The 21,571-nt window shown below is 41.6% G+C and overlaps 1 protein-coding gene across 30 annotated transcripts in view; it reads right to left on the reverse strand.

Annotated features, from left to right (window-relative positions):
- Nucleotides 1-21,571, reverse strand: part of KCNMA1 (potassium calcium-activated channel subfamily M alpha 1) — a 752,676-nt gene that overhangs the window by 172,380 nt on the left and 558,725 nt on the right. For all 30 annotated transcript variants that reach the window (XM_070470892.1, XM_070470891.1, XM_070470896.1 and 27 more), the window contains one exon: nt 6,990-7,099. In XM_070470892.1, coding sequence (XP_070326993.1) covers nt 6,990-7,099 — 110 coding nt within the window. The remainder of the gene's footprint in view (nt 1-6,989; nt 7,100-21,571) is intronic.

Raw genomic sequence — 21,571 nt, forward strand, 5'->3', positions numbered from 1 at the left:
AAGGCTTTACTGTAGTCAATGAAGCAGAAGTAGATGCTTTTCTGGAATTCTCTTGCTTTTCCTATGACCCAACAGATGTTGGCAATTTGATCTCTGGTTCCTCTCCCTTTTCTAAATCCATCTTGAACATCCGGAATTCCTCGGTTAACATACTATTGAAGCCTTGCTTGGAGAATTTTGAGCATTACTTTGCTAGCATGTGAAATGAGTGCAACTGTGTGATAGTCTGAAAATTCTTTGGCACTGCCCTTCTTTGGGACTGGAATGAATGAAAACTGACCGTTTCCAGTCCTGTGGCCACTGCTGAGTTTTCCAAATTTGCTGGCATATTGAGGGCAGTACTTTAACAGCATCATCTTTTAGGATTTGAAATAGCTCAGCTGGAATTTTATCATCTCCACTAGCTTTGCACTTGACTTCGCACTCCAAGATGTCTGCCTCTAGGTGAGTAATTACACCATCATGGTTACCTGGGTCATTAGGACATTTTTTTTTTTTTTTGCATAGTTCTTCTGTGTATTCTCACCATCTCTTTTCAAAATCTTCTGCTTCTGTTAGGTCCATATCATTTCTGTTCTTTTTTGTGCCCATCTTTGAATGAAACATTCCCTTGGTATCTCTACTTTCTTAAAGAGATATCTATTCTTTCCCATTCTATTGTCTTCCTCTATTTCTTTGCATTGTTCACTTAGGAAGGCTTTCTGATCTCTCCTTGCAGTTCTCTGGAACTCTGCATTCAGATGGGCATATCTTTCCTAGCTTTCTCTAGGCAGTCTTAAATTTAAGTTTCCTCAAGTGACTTTACTAGAACGATCTGTCCATGCCAAATAGCCCAGGATGAGAGCATGACTTTTTCAGTGTGAGGGGCCCTGAATGCCTGTGGATGAGGGAATGGAGAACTACACCCTGCAGCCCTCACACTGCTTTAAACCAGCATAGAAGCCTCCAGTCTGGTACCGAGGCTGGAGAGCAAAACTCCAGGTAACGTCTGGTTAGAGTTCCTCAAGTCACCCAGGCATGAAATACTCCACATCAAATATGACTTTTAACTGTTCCACCAGCTGCAGGGGGACACAGAGACACATGCAGTATTTGAAACACATCTTTTGTCCTAACCCTTCTGAGCTGTAAAACCCGGTACAATTAAGCATCAATTAAGCATTTATATTTTGCTAGTGAGGAGTGCTACATTTCACAAGTGATGACTGACTGACTGATCTGCTCACCCTGAGATTCAGGACCTGGCACACAGTTTTCCTGCAGTAGCCAACCTGTGAACGTGTGGCTTCCTCCACTTCTCTTTCCCCCATCTCCCTCCTCTGCCCTCATTTTCCTACCTGGGGTGGGGTGGGGGGTGCGTCCTCTCCTTTGCTAGTTCTCATGATAAAACAACACTATCACAGTTTCTCCATGAAAACATCACATCAGAAGAACTCTGATTTGTGTCCTTCTCCCCTCCAAAGGGGAAATCTATTTGTTCTTGTTGGAAAATCTCAGAGACCTAAGCGTTGAGACAGTTTTGTGTGGCTCTCAGCCTCCTGGTTCCCTACCACTTAGAATTCCCTCTTCTCTCTATTTCTTCTCTGAACCCAACCTCCATACAAGGCACAGCTCCAGTGTCCTCTCTTTCAGAAAGCCTCTCCTGTACCTCCAGCCTACGGGGAACCCCCTGTCCTTGCAGCTCTCAGCCTCTGGTCCCCGGTTGTGTGCCCTCATCAAACACTCATCAGTGGGCGTACTCATCTCTCTCTGAGGATGGGTATTGTTTTCTTTGGCCAGACTGTGAACTTTCAGAAGGCAGTCGCTGTAGGGAAACAGAATCCTTTCCCTGGCATTTGAAAGTATTGGTATTAATCTTTTAAAGAGCATGCATGCATGCTAAATCTCTTCAGTCTTGCCAGACTCTTTGCAACCTATGCCCACCAGGTTCCTCTGTCCATGGGATTCTCCAGGCAAGAATACTGGTGTGGGTTGCCATTCCCTCCTCCAGGGGATATTACCAACCCAGGGATCGAACCTGCATCTCTTACGTCTCCTGCATTGGTAGGCAGGTTCTTTACCACTAGTGCCACCTGGGATGTCCTTTAATGAGCATATATTTAATCAAATCTAATTGTAGGTTCTTCTAGAGACAGCATCATGCCTACACACTGGCACAGATTCCTAAGATAATTAAATATCTAGCTGATTAACTGTCTGGTGACTGATGGTAGAATTTTCTAAACAGTGGAGTATACAAAACTTGGAAATGCCAGGATATATTTCTTTTTTTGTGCTTATAGTCTATTCAGTGGGGTAAAATAGGATGGTGGCAAGAAGACAGCAGAACTGGTACTGAGAAAAGTTCTATCATTTTGATTTCAGAGATGAGGAGACAGGGGGTAAGCACCAAGTCTAAGGTCAGGCAGTTGGTAATTATCAAGAGAAGGATAGGCAGAAATCAAACATCTTGTCCAAATCACATATCCAGCGAGTCGCTGATCTGGGGGTGTGACCCTTGCAACTCCACAGCTCACACTTCATGATACCATACAGCACCCTACTATTCAAACTACTCAAAAACAGGATCCCGTAGTGCAAACATAGCCTCATACCCTAGCCCCTGGCTTCCTGTAGGCTTGGCTGGCACTGGCCATCTGCACCCTCCACAGTCCCTTGCCGAAGAAGATGGGGAGTATGAAGAGAAATGAAGCAGCTTGTTTTCTGGTGTTCAGAGAGCAGTGGATGGCGCCCTCTCCTTCAGATCCCAAAACTCCTCTGCCTTGATCTTATTGCCACACAGACCAAGGGGAAAGCCAGCCATGCAAAAACCAAGGGGAGATGTTCAGTAGTTGCTGGTCCTTAAAAGGAACATGTTGGGTATTCTAGGAACGGCCCCGATGATGCCCTCAAGGCCATGAGGTATCTAGCCAGTTGGATCCTGAATTGTCTTTCTCTGCGTTTGGTGCTTATCTGAAACTGCTTTGTGATCCCCAGTGGACAGAGAGCATTAAAGGGCTCAGTACCCCCATGCCTTTTTCCTATTCTGATTTGGATTAGGTGCAGAGAGTGGGGAGAGCAGTCGTGAGGTGCCTGGCATGGTAGTGGGTAGACTCACTTCTAAAGTCCATAGAGAATACCCTTTCATGAAAAAGGAGAGATAGAACGGAAGCTCCCACAAAGACACAACTCTTAACATTAGCTTACAAGGTGTGGCCCACCTACAATTCTATGATTTGGCTAAAATCAGAGAAAAGCATCCCAATAGCTAAGCCCAGAGCAGGGTGGTTTAGTCTCTAAGTTGTGTCTGACTCTTGTGTCCCCATGAACTATAGCACACCAGGCTCCTCTATCCATGGGATTTCCCAGGCAAGAATACTGGAGTGGGTAGCCATTCCCTGCTCCAGGAGATCTTCCCAACCCAGGGACCGAAGTGGAAATAAGAGGTTATTCCTGTGTGTAGAGGAATGGGGTCTGGAGGGGTTTTGAGTCATCAGACTTTGAATCGGAATCACCTGACTTACTTGCAAAACAAATGCAGATTTGGGAGGCTTATCCCAGATATAAAAATCTGGAGATGGAGTCTAGAAGTCTCTCTGTTTAATAAGCTCCCTAGGAGATTCTTAATTAGCTAGCCTTCAGCTAGCAGCTCCTCCAAGCTGTTCTCAATTGTATAAGGCCCCAGCATTGGAAGCCTGGCTCTGTAGTTTGTCTGCTAGGTGTCTTTGGAAGGGAACACCAGCATCTGAGTCTCAGTGTCCTCTTTTATAAACCAAGGATGGTGATATTCGCAGAAAGGTCACGGGATCGTGGTGAAGATTCATTGAGAGAATGTAAATGATATTTATATTTAGAAATGATATTGCATTTTGTCTAAATTATTGTTTTGGGAACAAAGCTGTGACTTCTGGTGATGCACACGTGGAGGCCAACGGCTCATGCAGGTCTCACCTGAGCCGGAGAAAGCATCACTCTGCTTGAAATGCCTAGAAGAGTTAACCTCGGGGTCCTCCTGCCCTTGCTCTCTTTCCACATGCTGTTCTCTGGGGGAATGACCTCAAATTTCACCTATTAATCCTGCCTCTTTATCTTTTCACTGAATGACTCTCCCAGCTTCTGAGAAAACTCCAGGCTTTCCGGTGTGGTGATCCTACCCTGCAAGGGGGCACTCTGCCAGCCCAGGGGAAGAGCAAATTTATTTCTTTTCATGCTTCAAGACGTTGTTGGCTGCATATTGTTTTAATGCCGTGCATAATTACAGAAACGGCTCTGAAAATCTGTATATTTTATCTGTGTTTTATTATACCCGGAATAGTCCCCAATTCTTTTTCTTTTACATGAACCAGCTGAAAATATATTTTGGCGTCCTTTATGTCATCTTGAAATTGAATAGCCAATTCTTACTGTAATGAAAATACTTATGCGCCAGCCCAGTGATATACAGCCCCACACTCTAATTACAGCTGTGCTTTAATTAACCTGAATTGAAGAGTCTTATCATTAAACTGCTGGTAACTTTGAGTTATGGCTTTTCTTTAATTTAAAGTAGAAAACACAGATAATTAAGCCTCCAGATAATCAAATGCTTGAGGAGAGCTTCAATGTTTTGGGATGTTCCTAAATCTCATTAAATGTCCTTTCTTTATTGATTATTTCTACCTCTGCTGTATCATTGTGTTAAAGGAATAATAGCAGTAAGTTGAGCATATTCTCACTCACGAGTTTTTCATCTTTTTTTTTTTTTAAATTCCAGAAGCTGTACCAAACAAATACTAAATTCTCTGACAACAAGGTAGGTCTGAAGGATTTTCTCCTTCTCAGAACATGTTGTCAACATGAAAATCAATCAAGGGGAATATTTACAGACTCCTGTCCAGCTCTTGAGCCAGCTCCAGTGGGCAGAGAAGTTTTACACACCCACTATGTCAGAGTGGGCTAGCTCACCCATGGAGGGGGCCAGGCCCCAATGTAAATGCAAATTTGGCCAGTTTAAGACAACAGGGAGGGGAAGGTCTTAACTAAACCCCTCCTTACAGTGAACTGGAGCTACTTAGGCCTCAGTAGAAATGCAGGTCCCATGTTGGTTTATCAAAGTTTCAAAGAGGTTGTTAATCTAGTTTTTATGTGAGAAACCATTTCTTTGCAACACTGGCGACTAAGTTTTAATAAAGTAAACACTGTGTAGGACAAATATGTGAGTCAAACTGACCCCAGAGACGCCTCAGCTGGAACTTCCAGACAGAGCACTCCTAACCCTCCAGGTTAACACTGTTAAAATGAACTGTCTCAGTTCCCAGAAGCACAAATGAGAAGCAGGCAGAAAGCAGGGGGCCAGGGGGTGGGGGCCCCGGGGGACAGATGAATGGACTTCCAAGGGAGCACTCAGGTTGATACCAGTCAAGTCAAAGAGGCTCAACAGCCAAAGAAGGGGGCTTCGCATAGTCCCCCATCACGTCCCCAGTGCACAGGACTCCTCCAGGCCCTGGCAGGTCTGCTGTGCGCTCAGACCACCCCTGCATTAGACACAGGTGGCTTCAACTGCCTTTTTATAGAACCAGCTTCTAATACAAGTCCGGAATCCTCCTGGGCTTTCTATCCTAGGCAGTCCACGTTCCAAAGTAGAGAAAATCCCCTGGGACCGCCTCAGGGCTCCAGGACCCAGTGCCTCTGAATGGTTAACTCCTTTCTACGGCAGAATGAGAAATAGCTCTCAAAGAAAGGAACACATGGGAGTTACAATAGGGCATCCATTTTCAGAAAATAACTCCTTCGGAATCAATTACCTATTCACTTTTCCAGTCCATTTAGCATTTAAACTTCCGCATTGAGACAGGGTGAGAAATCTCAGTAAACAGTCAAACGATTTTGGATTGCTCAGGGTCTGGGCCCGGGGACAGGCAGGATGCACCTGCTGTGCTCACTGATGGAAGTCACTGACAGGTAAACACCAAGCTACTGGGTGCTCTGGCTCCTCTCTGCTGTTCACAGAACAGAAAACTCTGAGGAGCCCAAGGGCCCCCAGGACGGTCCTCCTCAGGTCGCCCTTTCCAGAAGGTGGGTTTGGTTTGCAGGCATGCAGACAGCAAAAAGGAATATCTCTTCTTCCTCAGCCCAATGAGTTCCTTGATTTTCCTGCTTCATCACAGTTTTTATCAGTGAGACTGAGTTTACCAAAGTTTCTGCTACAGTGTCAAAGGATGGGGCTGCATGTTGCAGCATTCCCAGTCTGTATTTTCATGGGGACAAAGCATCTGTTTGACTTCTGTCCAACATCTGAGCTTCTAGGTGGGGGATCTGAGCCATCATCCTGGTGAAAGCTTCTTGAGGTCTGGGATACCTGGAGCTCCTGACATCATAGCCCTTAAATGATCACCTGTTCTACCTTAAAGGGTCATGCAGGCTAGGGCTACCCCTTGCTCATATCCATCCTGCTAAGCCAGTAGAAGGAGACACTAAGGCTTTTTATTGTTATAAAAGCAGATGTCCATCTTGGGGCTAAATTGCTCAGGACTATTAAAAGCCTCTTTGCGTACATTTGGCTCCACATTCCCTCAGCAAATACAGAAAGCACTCTTAACAGCAGCTTCTTTGATGTCTTTATGATCTGACTTGATTGAAAGAAATTAAAATTTCTTTCATCAAGGGGCTAGCAAGACTTGGTCTTGCCCTGGTAAAATCAGAGGCATGGTTCATGCCACCCTTCATACAAATGTCTATATCACAGGGGCATAATTCAAGACATGCAGGAAAAACTGCAGTTCATAATTTAGTGCATATGAAGGATCCAAACCTAAGATTCTCAGAACTGGAGGGAAAGGAAAGTTAGCAGAAACCCCCAAAGCAGGGGCCATACAAAGACCAACTTTCCCCTTCATTGCAAAAGGCTGAGCACAAGACACTGGTAATTTTCAATGGCCGCACTGTGCTGGCTACCTGTGAGATGTTTATCCTGCAAGGGACACATTGAATGTTCGTGAAAGCCAAAGAGCATGCGGCTAATGGTCACTTACTCACAAACAGTAGGGAAGGACAGACCCACAAAGGCACTGGAGAGATATTCTGTGTACATTTCATTTGAGACTCCTTCCAAGTAGTATTTCTGCCACGTGTCTTCCTCAATCTAAGGGAGAAGAACACAGAAAAAGGGTTTAAGATAGGACAGTAGACTGTACAAAGAAAACCGGGTTATCCCATCTGGCAAACAAATGAATACACAGGTTGGGCAATGGTGACTCACTTCAACAACCAGGAACACAACCACATGGCCATGTGACACTTTCCATGACCCGAAACTCATAGACTAGCTATCCACTCTAGAGCACCACATCTTCCTATATGACTTCTAAGAATGGGGAAGCATGGTCACTCACCACAATTGATACAATTTTGGGGGAGCAATTTTTAATTGTTACCAAAATTTAGAAAATGCATACTCTTTTTTGTTGTTGTTTAGTCACTAAATCACATCTAACTCTTGTGACCTCATGAACTGCAGCATGCCAAGATTGCCTGTCTTTCACTTTCTCCTGGAGTTGGCTCAAACTCAGGTCCATTGAGTCGACAATGCTATCCAACCATTTTATACTCTGTTGCCCCCTTCTTCTCCTGCCCTCAATCTTCCCCAGGATCAGGGTCTTTTCCGGTGAGTCAGCTCTTCACATCAGGTGGCCAAAGTACTGAAGCTTCAGCATTAGTCCTTCCAGTGAATATTCAGGGTTGACTTCCTTTAGGATTGACCAGTTTGATCTCCTTGCAGTCGAAGGGACTCTCAAGAATCTTTTCCAGCACCACAATTCAAAAGCATCAGTTCTTTGGCATTCAGCCTTCCTTGGCGCTATTCCTAAATTAACTCTCACATCCATACATGACTACTGGAAAAACCACAGCTTTAACTATACGGACCTTTGTTGGCAAAGTGACATCTCTGCTTTTTAATACACTGTCTAGGTTTGTCATAGCTTTCCTTCCAAGGAGCAAGCGTCTTTTAATTTCATGGCTGCAGTCACCATCTGCAGTGATTTTGGAGTGTAATACTTTTTACACAATTCCAATTTAAGTATTCATAGCAAGAAAAAAGTACAGAAGTATATACACACATATGTACAAGAATATCCTTCTATTTGTGAAAAGTTAGAAACCAAAAATGGTAGGTTTATACCATGGGATACAGGAAAGCAATTAAAAATTATGATGAAAATTTCTTCATAGAGAAAACTACATTAAAAGACACATTACTAAATAACATATATAATCTGATTCTATTTTTTAAATATCCTATAATTAACTAAAAGTTTGTAAAGCCATAGAAAAATACAGAAAGCTTCATACCAAAACAGTAACAGTTGTTATCTTTGAGACATAGAATGACTATGAAATATAGAAGTCTGTAGATTTCTGTATAGTCTGAAGGCTTTTGCAATAAGCATTATGTATAACACAAAACAATGTACCTATTTTTACTTTGGGGAAAAAGTAAATTTCTCCAACCCTAACTTGAATATCACTAAAAGTTAAACGTAGTTTCAGAAAGGTCTCAATCCCAACTTCACTTGCATGTCTTTTTTCCACAATTAATCAAGTTCAACTGGTTTTCCCAACAGCCCTCTTCATGCTCAGCATTTCTGGAAGGGGTTTACCATGGAGTCAACCATTTAAAACTATATAAAGTGAACAGCAACAAGAACACTGAGCCCCTTCGGGAGCTTGGGGATGTCTTGGAATCCCAAACCAGGAAAACAAGCAGTCTGTGTGATTCTTGGGTATCTGTAAGCTGCCACCTCCTAAATTCACTTCTACTGGAGGTTAGATTAGGGGGAGGAAGAAAGAGAGCTTCCCAGCCAATCAGTAAAATGACTCTTAATAATGTCCTGTGCTGGTAATGAATGAAATGTATCTTGCTTATGGCTCAATAATCAGTTAACTGGGGGAGACAGAAGAGACTTGGAAACAGTAGGAAATGCACACCTAGTATCTACTTGGTGACACTCTGAAACACAAAAGCTAGGAATAATTTAGAAATAAATTGACTGCTCCCTGCTTCTCTGCTATTTGTCTGCTTTGTGCTAGGGCTGGGTGATTAAATCATGCGGGTTAACCCCATTAGTTTGAGCTGCTTCTAACCTACTCCCACACATTAGACATGTACTATGCAGTATTGCTGAGTATGGTTATTCATCTACACATTAGTCTTCCCCAAAGTGGGGTCTTTTAAAAAAAGAAAATAAAGAAAGGACTCAATCACTTCTATTGCTAAATTTTATGATTTACTTAAAATTAACTGCTATGTGTTTAGCTAAGCACAAACTTTTTAATCTCTCCCCATCTACAAGACTTCAATTTATTTTTCTAAAAACATATTCTTGGCTTCATAAGCAAAGGTCATCAATGCTAATGAATCTGAAGAAAGTTTAGTCTGCATTAGTAAATAGTTTGAAATATATAATATTTGGGACACTATATTATCATAATTTTTATTGGTAAATAGGATACATTCGGATGGATTGCCAGTTATAAATCCTTATAGTTGAGTTTCATGGGCAAATAGTTTTCTTGAAGTACAATTCAGCTTATTCTTTTAGCAGGGACATTCCTTTTATAATATATTGCTTATGTTGCTAATTTAAATATTCTACTTGATTTTTAAAAAGGATGAAACTATGAAACTTTATCTTAATTATTATTAATTGTTGACACTATTCCTAAATTAATCCAGTTTTAATTTGGCTCTTTTGGTTATAATCACTATTTTCATGCTTCTATGGCCTAATGGAACTACCCTTGAGACCAAATTTTATTGTAGGTTCATCATTAAACTTCTTAAATTTAAGTAGAAACAAATTCTTTGTAGAGTATCAGTATTACTGTTTTTTGAAATTAGCATACATTTTTTCATTGATTCATCCTTTCAGCAAATATTTATTGAGCATATTCTGTGTCTTAAGAGTCGTTCCAGTTACTGATTGAATTTTATTTAAACTGGCATAATTTTTTATTTGCCAGAAAAAGCACAACATGTACCTAGAAGCTGCCTGCAGTGCAGGAAATGCAGGAGACTTGTGTTCAATCCCTGGGTCAGGAAGATTCCCTGGAGGAGGGCATGGCAACCCACTCCAGAAGGGGTGACAGAGGATGAGATGGTTGGATGACATCACCGACTCTATGGACAAGTTTGAGTAAGCTCTTGGAGTTGGTGATGGACAGGGAAGCCTGGTGTGCTGCGGCCCATGGGGTCACACAACTGAACTGACTGAACTTACAGACATATGCGGATTCTCAGATGGCATCTATAGCGTAAGGTGGAGCAGCCTTGAATGGCCAGTCTAAAAGCTGAGGAGTTTCAAGTCATTGTGATAACCCTTTCAGATTTCTGTATCTTTAACACAGTCTCCTTATTGATGACAAGTTTTTCAGGTTCTAATAAATGTTCCCACAAAAAAGAAAACCCCACTGAAAACGACTTAAATGGTAAAATGGTAAATTTTATGCTGTATGTATTTTATCACAATTAATTTATAAGATGATACTATAACAGAAGAAGAATCAGTAATTATAATAAACACTTAACACCTTTTAACTCTTAAGGACAAGAATGACAAGTTGTGACAGATCAATGACAGGAACAGGCCAATCACATCAGGAGAGTCAGGGAGCCAGCACCCAGCCTTATGACACTGTAACGTGTCACCAGCTGAGACAACAGAACATCAATCTTCATCCCGAGGCAAGGGCTTCAACTACCCCGTCTTATCAAAGTTTACTTTTATAAGTCTCAAGCATGGCACCTTTCACTTATTTTGAAAAGAGCCAAAGCAAAAGTGCACATTCCTTTTACTTTTGTCAGCAGTAATAAGATACATTATTAGAAAAGGAAAAATTAGTGTGAAATACATTGAGTTTAAAACTTGGCACTGTTCAATGACAGTGAACAAAGAGATCTAGAGAGAGTACAGTTAGTTATTGTCATTATGAGTCCCTTTAACAGATGATAAAACAGAGGCACAGAGAAGTTAAGTAAACCCACTAAAGGTCACAAAGCCAATGAGTGGTATAGACAGGATTCAGAGCTCATGCTATTAACCACCCCCCAAATTATCTCTTGCTAGAGGCTGAAGAGATAAATGTATAAGGAAGCAACGGTACTAGGATTTTGGTGGACTTGGAGGGTTTGCTAAATATAAAAGGTTTGCTAAACATTACCTAAGAGGAAAATACCAGAACAGAAGCTCCTCAAGCACTCAATATCTTAAACCCTGGAGCCCCTGATTTTGTAAGAAGTCAGTGAGAAGTAATACTGATTTTAAGTTGAGCTGAAAGGAGAGTTCAGGCCTTCTCTCAGAGCACGATGACATCATTTCTATTCTATAAAATGGAACCATCCCAGCCTACAACTTCTTTCCTGAAACAGTACATGCTGTTCTCTACATTTGTGTTGTTGACATATTTTTAACTGTAATGTGAATACATACTTTCCAGCAGAGAAATGGAGGAATGGGAGCAAAATGACTTAGGTAAAGGTGCCAAAATTAATTTGCCAGCCATTCAGCAATCAGTCAAAGGCGAAGCATTTCCTGGGGCAGCAATTTCTCTGCTGGCTGTCACATCAGACTCCTGCTGCTTTAGAAGAGCACCTAGCAAAGATGAGCAGGTGATATGCTCTGGGTCCTTATTCATCAAATACTCACAGATCTTCAGTGAGAAAAGAGAACCGAGCCGTGGGGCTCGCTCGTCCACACTTCTCATGGTCTTATTTATCTGCCCTTCATTATCTAATTTTTCAACCAGTCTAGTTCAATCCCTTAAGTGAATGGTTGTACACCGATCCATGGGCTGACGGCTTCATCATCAAAGGTACCATCCAACTGGAAACATCAGCCTTGGCTCTAGGGGAAGTAACACCTCCTTGATCTCAGATTCTGCATGTGTTACTAATGGTAGGTCAGTAATGACACCTTTTATATTTTATGCTTTCTCTGATTAGAGTGAAACTGTGTTTCTCTAATGCTAACAACCCGGTGAATGTGAAAAATCAACCTTCCCAGCTGGGGTATGTTATGATCACTGTGATTTCTGTTTCCAGTGAAGAGACTGAATAACCATGTTGATTATGGCTAAATAATTTTGCAAAAGTCTGTCCCTACCTCCAGAGTCATGTAAATGATTCCAAAGACTATCATACCTCAACCCTTACTTAACTGAAAACAAGTACATTGTTTTAATCCAAATATATGTTATGTTGTGCACATCAAAAATAATGAACTAAGAGGAAATTATAAAAACCAATGACCATTATGTTAATAGCTGCAATAAGAAGAGGTGAGTCATAATAAACACACCAGCATCACCTAAAATTGAGAGTAGAAAACTATTGTAATAACAGGTATTTATTACATTTATGATTTTTTTAAAAACCTGTCTAAATTCTCAATATTCTTCCTTTAAAGGATACATAGCTTTCAATCATAAGTCTTTAACTAGAATTAATTAACTGCATCTGTATGTGTGCATATAAATTATAGAGTACTTTATCTCTGTCATTTGTAATGTGACAGTCTAAAACACAGCACTGAGATAGGAACTGGCCAATGTATCTTTAATCCCACAAAACATATTTATTCCCACAAAAAAGAGGGAACCCCCACAGAATGTGTCAAGCTCTTAATTACAATTAAAAAAAAAAAAGGGATCAGCACTGGTGGGCTCTAGGCTGGTTACTAAAATGAGTGGGGTCCTTTGCCCACATCCCTCAACAGCATGCTCTGCCACTTGGAAAAATTAGATTCAATGCTGCATCTAATCATTTCTTGCTGGAAAGAAGAATGTTAAGGACAAGTGAATGTTAAGAAGACTATCACTGACACAATTCCTAGATCGTCTCTCTCCTCCTTTATTTCCCTCTATGTTCAATGTTAACAAGCTTGCCCCAGTTTTTACTAGTGGGCATGCAACTCTTCCTCCCTCTCTTCCTAGCCTCCACACTGTTCTATATAATCACAAGGCCTAAAATTGACTCATAGAATTAAAAACAAAATGTTTGAGTCTTGCTAGCTCAGGTCCTCATGGGTGCCAGAACAGAGAATGCCTCCCTGCACAGCTTTCTAGGGGCGGAAGAAACAGGTGATACAGTTGAAATGACAGGAAAGCAGCAGAAGAGATAGGAAACCAATGGTGATTTGCACCTTTTCAGAATATATCTCTCCTCTGCGCCAAATTGCATATCAACGCTGTGCTTCTTGGATGTGGCCTCAGGCCAGCTGCCCTTCCTAGAGCGGCACTGGATTTCAGGGACCCCATAATGATTTGGCATTCCACCATTATGGCCTATTTCAGATTGCATTTTCCAGAATGAGAGGATAGGACCAAAGGATCTCAGACTGTCCAAAGGCTTCAGGATAATGTCAATTAAAATACATTATTTGGGATTTGATGGAATGCCAGATAATTGGTTGCTTCAGCATTGAAAGAATAAACAACTCCAAAGATAAATTTTGGGGTAGACTTGAGCCAAATCTCTTATTCCCAGACTAGTGGGCTGCAGACTATCAAGTGAGATTTCTTCCATCAGGCGTTGTGGGAAAAAAAAAAAAAAAAATCAGTCCACGTGAAGTGTGCAGAGAGAGGTTAATACACCACAGAACACAGGGCATTTCCCACCTCCACCCCACCTCCCATGTTACTCCAGTTCAGATTATTTCTGAAAACACAGAAACAAAGAATGCCAAAGGAACTGCAGTTAAAAGATGGGTTAGCAGAAAGAGTGATATAAGAAATTTTAAAAAGAATTACTACTTATAATTTCAGAAAGTATCACCTATGCAGCAGGAAACTGGTAATGTTTTTCAATACATATTTGTCTACCATTTCCTTCTTTTCCTCTTCAATACAGAAAAGGTATTTATGCTTAAGTGATGTCAGACCTTTTTAAAGATGGGCCTATTCACTATCTGTCCAAATAGAACTTGGTTTTGCAATCTTGATAATAGTTAAGAACATTCTCATTTGTACTTCAAATAATAAGGCTCTTAAAATACTACTAAAAATAATTCTCATCTGGGTAGGGCAAGCAGTAAGTGAGTGTTCTCAAGCAGACACCTGCTGAGCAATCCTCAGGAGAGTAATCCAGCCCCTGGCAGGCAGGGTTTTCCAGAACAGCCTCTCAACCCATTTGGGGTAAGAGACTGGGTTTTGTTTGTATTTCTAATACTCATTGTTTGGCAGACTCAAACTTCTGCAAAAATGTAACAGAAATGAACTTCTAAAAAAAAGAATAGACGAGAGATGCAAAGTACAAGTCCAAAACTTTTATCATTAGATTCAACCAATATAAAATGAATTTGTTAAGGATTTAGGAACTTAGAAGTTCCTAAGCACTTCCTCTCATTTCCTGTAGTTAACTCTTCCTAGAGGCAAACAGTTCACAGCACCCATCCACAGACTGCATTTGCAGTTATACTGGTCCCATTCTATCTTACAAACCTTACTTCTCACAATTTTTCCCAAATTCCAGTAAAGCAGGATTATTCCCAACCAAGATTTCCCAAGGTAAACTCAACAGAACTTGCTAACAAGTGTCACCTTGAACACAAGAGAGTGAACAGGGAGTCCCGTTAGTCCCCATTAAAATGTAGGTTCTTTTAAAGGCAGAAAAATTCACCTAAGTCTGTAGTGCCTGGAACAGTGAATGGAACACAGCAGTAGCTCAATATTTGTTGAATGGATGATAAAATACATTTGGGAAGCAGTGGATTTCACAAATCCAAACTGGGACTTTTCTTAGTGCAATGCAGAGTACTTCACTTGTTACTATGAGTTTTAAATCTCCATAGCAGGAAACGTGATACTTAGTTATGGAATCCTTTATTTCAAGGAGGAGCTGATGGAGACCAGGATGCTATTCTTAACATTCCCTCTCCCTGATCTCCCCACCACTTTGTTTCCCCGATTCTACTGTCAGAATCCAACTCTTACTGTGAAATTCCCATCATGTGCCACCTCATCTGTGTGGTCTTCCCTGGGTTCCCCAATTTGATGTGCTCTGTCCTGCCTTAATAGGTACACAATCATGCCCACCTCTGGGGAGCTTGGGAGGACTAAATAAGTTGATGGATAAAGAACACTCCCTGGCTCACAGGAAGCACTCAGTACACATTAGTTATAGTTAGCTACCATCATAGCATCTGAGACTCCTAATGGCTGGCAAGAACTATAATAAAGTAACAAGCTCCTCCCTAATGCATTCAACTTTGTATCTTCTAGAACAAGCAGCATACTACCCTATCAGGTGCTTATAAGAAGTGCTTAATTAATATTTGTCAAATTGAACTGAGCAAGACAAAACTGGAGAAAGAGACAAAGAAGTCTAATTTTTCTAGGCATCCAATCACAAGTCAGTACTGATAACTTCATAACATTTAGTGTTAACCATAAAAGAAAGCAATTTGTGCTTCTGAATGCTGAAAAATTCTACATTCTTGGTATCTCATAGGGAATGTGTATAATTGAGTGATTTTTAAACTTCCCAGAACTTACTGAGCAATACATTACTGGGAAATTTTGTCATCACAGAACATCTTGGGCTATTTAGTAAGTGCTTTATGGTTTTCTAAATTTTAGATCCAATACCTTAGAGACTTGAATATGAAAGGAGGGACTCTGAGGAACTAGTGTATTTGCCACCAATCTAATAGAAGTTCTTCTTCCTACTGGCTACAGTCCCACCACCCTGCCTGCAAAAAGGAGCCCCCTTTGCTCTGTCCATGACTATGCTCTCTTTCCCATGTGACCCAGCCCTCAGTCTTATTTCACTTTCTGAATTTCAATGTAGGATCAAACAACAATTCAGCAGGAAATAGAGTCCAGCAAAGGCTGTACTTGGCAATTCCATTGCTCCTAAAACTGAGGTCAAAAACAACTGTTGGCTATTAATTAGCTAATTAATTAATTAAGAACTGGGAGAAAAAGAAGGAGTTAGAGAAGCACTTGAATCAGCACAGGAATCATAAGGTTGCTTCTGATGAGACAAATCACTGGAGAATTACCTACGCTTTTAGAAAATCTTCAATATTTTAGACAGTTTGGGGAGAATTTCACTGAATTCACTGATGTTAATACAGGATAATTTCTTACCAGTAGGCACATTTAAGGCTGTGAGTCCAGTGCTTCCCAGACTCTGATGAAAATGTGTTGTCTGTAGTCCTAGAGTGAGGTCTAAGATCCTGCAATTATAACAAGCTCACAGATAACATCAATACTCCCCAAACATGGATCACACTTAAGAGTAGCAGAGGTACTCCCAAAGAGAGTGAAGAACAGGGAACAAGTATTCTCCATCACGCCTTTGCGGACCAGGGAATCAATCATGGCCTAGCAGACTTGAGTAAGAGACGAAAAAGGATGCTTTCTACAAGTATCACTAAATAGTGGAAAGAGTTACAGTGAAAGCTTGTGGATAATTAAACACAAGATGGGTATCCCAGTGTTTTGGTTGTTGTAGTCATTAGTCTAAACAATATTTCAGGAATCCAGATTTATCTACTTAGTCTCTCTCCATTGATCCAGTGAGCCCAATGATAGCTTAGTCTCCATTTCAGTGTGGGCTGTGTAAAGAGAGAACAATGGCATGGCTATATTTAATTCAATTAAAATGAAACTTTCAGAAAATGGCTCTAATTTGTATCCCTAATTTTTATTTAACTTTTCCACTGTAGGTCAAAGTGTTGAGTGGGAGGATAAAAATGCTTGCCAACACAGTCCTGTTTTAGTGACAGCAGATTCTGGATACTTATGTCTCCTATCACTGTACAATACGGCCTAATAAAGTCGGGCCAAAGAGACTAGATTTCATTTCAGAGCAGAGGGTTTCAGCCATAAACTTCGGCTTTTTCTGGCTGAACAGAGCCATTCAAGCCATGAGCATAAATTCTGCTAGTTTTAGGTATCAGGATGATTGGGAAGCCAAATGGGTTATCTGTGAGCCAGGTATCCAGGGCAGAGTCACCCGCTTTATTGTGTATTCATTGTTATCTAGAAAATCTCTTGCCAGCTAGAGAATATTTTCACAGGAAGTTAAAATGACTTCAGAAATTCCCCTCTGTGGCTTCCTAGAGTGGATTTGGGGCCTCATCAAGAAGATATTTGGTTCAGAGATTGAAGGTGGACAGCTTATAAAATTGCTTAGGCGTTTAGCTGGGCTTAGCAGTTTCAAGAGGAGCCCTGATCCTGAGTGCAGTAGCAAGGCAGGAAGTAACAAAGCACATGCAGCCTCTGAGTTCAAATCCCATCTCACTGAATGCCCCAGGCCAAATTGTGTAACCTCTCCAAGCCTTGATCCCCTCACCTGAAAAATAAGAACAACAATAAGAACAACAATAGTACCTACTTCTTAGGAAGATACATGAAATGAAGTGATCCCTGTAAAGCACTAATGTAGTACCTGACAAATAGCTAATGTTTGCTGAGTGGTTCCTATGTGATAGGTACTCTGGTGGTTTAATCACATTAAAAGATGGCACTTACTGGACGTGTACCCTGTAGATGTTCTATAAATGTTCTAGCATTAAAAATAATGAATGTTCGTGATGGTAATGACGTTGGTAATTGTGATGATGCTGATGCTACTGATGATGACGGTGATGATGCCGGTGATGGTGATTATGAGAACATCTCTAACACTCACACAAAGGAACATAGCTAGTTAGATGCACGGCCACTGATTCGTGGCTTAGCTGCTGGTAGAAACACCTGGAACATCACTAATCATCCAATGATCCTCTGGATTGACGAGAAAAACTAAGTAGCTTGAGTATATCCCCTAAAGATAGCAGTGTTCCCTGGAGGTCTTCCTTCCTCCTCCCCTTCCCAAGTTCACTCTGAATAGATAAGATGATAAGAGAGACATTAGGTATTTGGAAGAACTGACTGTCTCCCCAAATGGGAGAAAAGTCATATGTGATCAGAAAGGTCATATGTAATCTGATATAGAAAGATCCAGTCTGGTCTCCTGAAAGGACCCCTGAGGAAAAAAAAAAAAACAAACCCTGATGGGTTGACTGGATTAGCTACTTCTGGTCTCTGGACTTGACTTCTGCCCACATCCCTCTAAGACTCACTAGATTCTACTCTTGTTATAGTTCAGTATTCCCAGAAAATTTCCAGGATGATGTCCTCCAGTTGGTATAAGATGAGAAGAAAAAGAAGACTTGTGATGATACTTTTTGGTCAGGGAGAGGTCTCTCTGTCCTTATGCTCATTGGTCCCACGAGCAAGTTCAAGTCCATCAGTTCAGTTCAATTTCTCAGTCATGTCCGACTCTTTGTGACCCCATGGACTGCAGCCTGCCAGGCCTCCTGGTCCATCACCAACTCCCAGAGTTTACTCCACCTCATGTCCATTGAGTCGGTGATGCCATCCAACCATCTCATCCTCCGTTGTCGCCTTCTCCGCCTGCCTTCAATCTTTCCCAGCATCAGAGTCTTTTCAAATGAGTCAGCTCTTTGTATCAGATGGCCAAAGTATTGGAGTTTCAGCTTCAACATCAGTCCTTCCAATGAACATTCAGGACTGATTTCCTTTAGGATGGACTGGTTGGATCTCCTTGCAGTCCAAGGGACTCTCAGGAGTCTTCTCCAACACCACAGTTCAAAAGCATCAATTCTTCGGCGCTCAGCTTTCTTTGTAGTCCAACTCTCACATCCATACATGACTACTGGAAAAACCACAGCCTTGACCAAAAGGACCTTTGTTGGCAAAGTAATGTCTGTGCTTTTTAATATACTGTCTATAGTATATATCAGTACTCCAATCAGGACCCAGGAGGTTGCTACACTCTCAGATTTCTCCATAGGTGACACAGCTCAGCATACAGCTGTTATCCTTCCAGAAACTGCCACTGCAGGGCTCTGTCCTGGGCAGGGCTGCTCTTGCTAGTTGGAATTTCATTACATATGGAAAAGAACAGTCAGCAAATCTCCATTCACTGAGACACCTGGGAAAAGCCAAACAGGCACACACAGGTTTCACCTGTATATGCAGATAAAAGCTTCTAGCTGTGGGGCAGGGGTGGGTTTTTGGCAGAGAATTGAGGTATTTAAAGGACCCAGTGTCACTAGGCTAATGAATAATGCTGCAGTCATAGAAAGTGTATTCAGGCAGAAAATTCTGCTAATTCTGTATCTCACCACAAAGAATCCCAGAGACTTCCCCAATATCAGTCATTTACAAAGATGGTGGCAACATAAAATCATAAGTAATCAACGGTAGGCTGCCTTGACACCACTTTAGGGGATAGTTTTAAAGTTCACCCCTCTGTGTTCTCCCATCAGTGGCCCAATCCTAATCCAGTATCAGGTCTCATTGCAAACCCAAACCATACCACCTTAAGAAGGATAAAGAGGGTGAGTGCCATCATATATTGGTAATTTTTCAACAGTCTGCTAGGCTCTTCCACTTCTCACAGTGGGTAGTATGAAGCCCAGAAAGCTTAAGCAAGCAGTGCAAGGTCTTACAACAAATCATTTTCTAAATCAGAGCCTTACAACCACTCCCACTACCCTAGGCCTCTGCCGACCACACAGCTTCACAATTCCGTTCACATTCCATGATTGAGGGACAGCAGGAAGGGAGAGGATGTGGGGGCACATTTGAATAACAGCATGTTCCATGGATCTACTTGGACAGGGAGACACCATCCAAGATTTGTGGATGATCAAGTCTAATACTTCCTCTAAATTCTGAAAGAGGCGCAAAATATTCCTCTTTCTCTGGTTCTTTCCTCACTAAACTTAAGGAGAAGAAAAATATAACCAACCATTAAAATAAAAGGATTTCTCATCACCAACAAGAAACCTATATAAAGTCCTTAAGAAATGATATTTATTTTGTCACAGTCTGTGCTATGCTATCGGAGAAGGCAATGACACCCCACTCCAGTACTTTTGCCTGGAAAATCCCATGGACGGAGGAACCTGGTGGGCTGCAACCCATGGGGTTGCGAAGAGTCGGACATGACTGAGTGACTTCAGTTTCACTTTTCACTTTCATGAATAGGAGAAGGAAATGGCAACCCATTCCAGTGTTCTTGCTTGGAGAATCCCAGGGACAGGGGAACCTTGTGGGCTGCCGTCTATGGGGTCGCACAGAGTCAGACACGACTGAAGCAACTTAGCAGCAGCAGCACCAGTGCTATGCTATGCCACTTTAGTTGCATCTGACTCTTTGTGACCCTTTAGACTGTAGCCCACCAGGCTCCTCTATCCATGGGATTTCTCCAGGCAAGAAAACTGGTGTGGGTTGCCATGCCCTTTTCCAGGGGATCTTCCTGACCCAGGGATTGAACCCATGTCTCGCACATTTCCTGCACTGGCAAGCAGGTTCTTTGCCACTAACGCCACTTGGGAAGCCCCATTGTCACAGTCTAGGGGGAAAAAAGAAACTGATTAAATCCACTGTCTGAAAAAGAAATGCCATAAATATGGAGGCTAGGCATAAACAGACTTTTCTTGGCAGACTGATCACAGCAAAGAGCTTCTGCACACCAAGGTCAGTGGGCACAGAGCTGTATGCTAGTTCCTGGTAGGCAGAGATACTCCACCTGCCAACAGGAAAAGGAAAAGGGAGGAAGTGATATCTCTCACTTATATAACATCAGTTCATTCCATTCACTTCCTGGTCTACTTCCAAACCCCTAGTGTATGCAAAGCACAGTGTTGAGGCAAGACCCCCAAATTTCTTTGTACCTGAAACTCTAATCAGTGGGCCTTCATCATTCTTGCTACCATGGGATATGTGTGACAGCTAATGATAAAAACTACAAAAATTATACCCAGTTGAAAGGTTTTATTGCATGCCATTTTTCAAGATGGCAGATGGATGCCTAAAATGATCTCAGCGTCATTTTACAGGTGTCCCAAAGATTCTCTAAATCAGCCAAATGAGTCTGAAGTGGAAACAGCTACCTCCTATTGTTCTACCAGGGAATGCATAGGATTCCACTGTAATGCAGCCTGCCAGGTTATGTTATTAATAGTCACTGATGAAAAAGGCTGATTACCTCAAATTCACCCCCTAAAGACAGTGACTGCTGAATATGCTAAAAGGATATGATGATGATAACGATGACACTGCCTTAAAGGCAGTATTCCCCCTGGTCCAGCTATAAAGGACAAACACAGAATATCATTTCTAAAGTGATATCTGGGTTTCTGGCTCTGTGTAAAATAGAATAAGGACATTCCATCATGTGTCTTTCATTGAATGCATCTCTTAGACCTGGAAAAAAATGCATACAGCTGATACTTGAAGACTCCAAGACATAAACAGTAAGCAGATTAGGAGAAATGACCAGAATTGGAAGTACTACCAAATCAGAAGAGTTTGTTTTTGCTGTGGTATCCTCTAGCCTGACTTCAAGGAAAAGCAAAATCTGTAAATGAAGACAAGAATGTGAAAAGAGAAAGCTCCAAGAGAAGCTCTTGCTCTGACTCAAGACCAGTAGAAAGGGTTCTTAATACTCAGAGGAAGAGTGGGGAAAATCATGGTTTAGGGTATATTTTATTTTCTTCTCTTCTCTTGCAGCCCAACCCCTAAGCACCCAGTGGTG

Source organism: Odocoileus virginianus, chromosome 7, assembly GCF_023699985.2.
Source record: "Odocoileus virginianus isolate 20LAN1187 ecotype Illinois chromosome 7, Ovbor_1.2, whole genome shotgun sequence".
Lineage (NCBI taxonomy): Eukaryota > Metazoa > Chordata > Mammalia > Artiodactyla > Cervidae > Odocoileus > Odocoileus virginianus.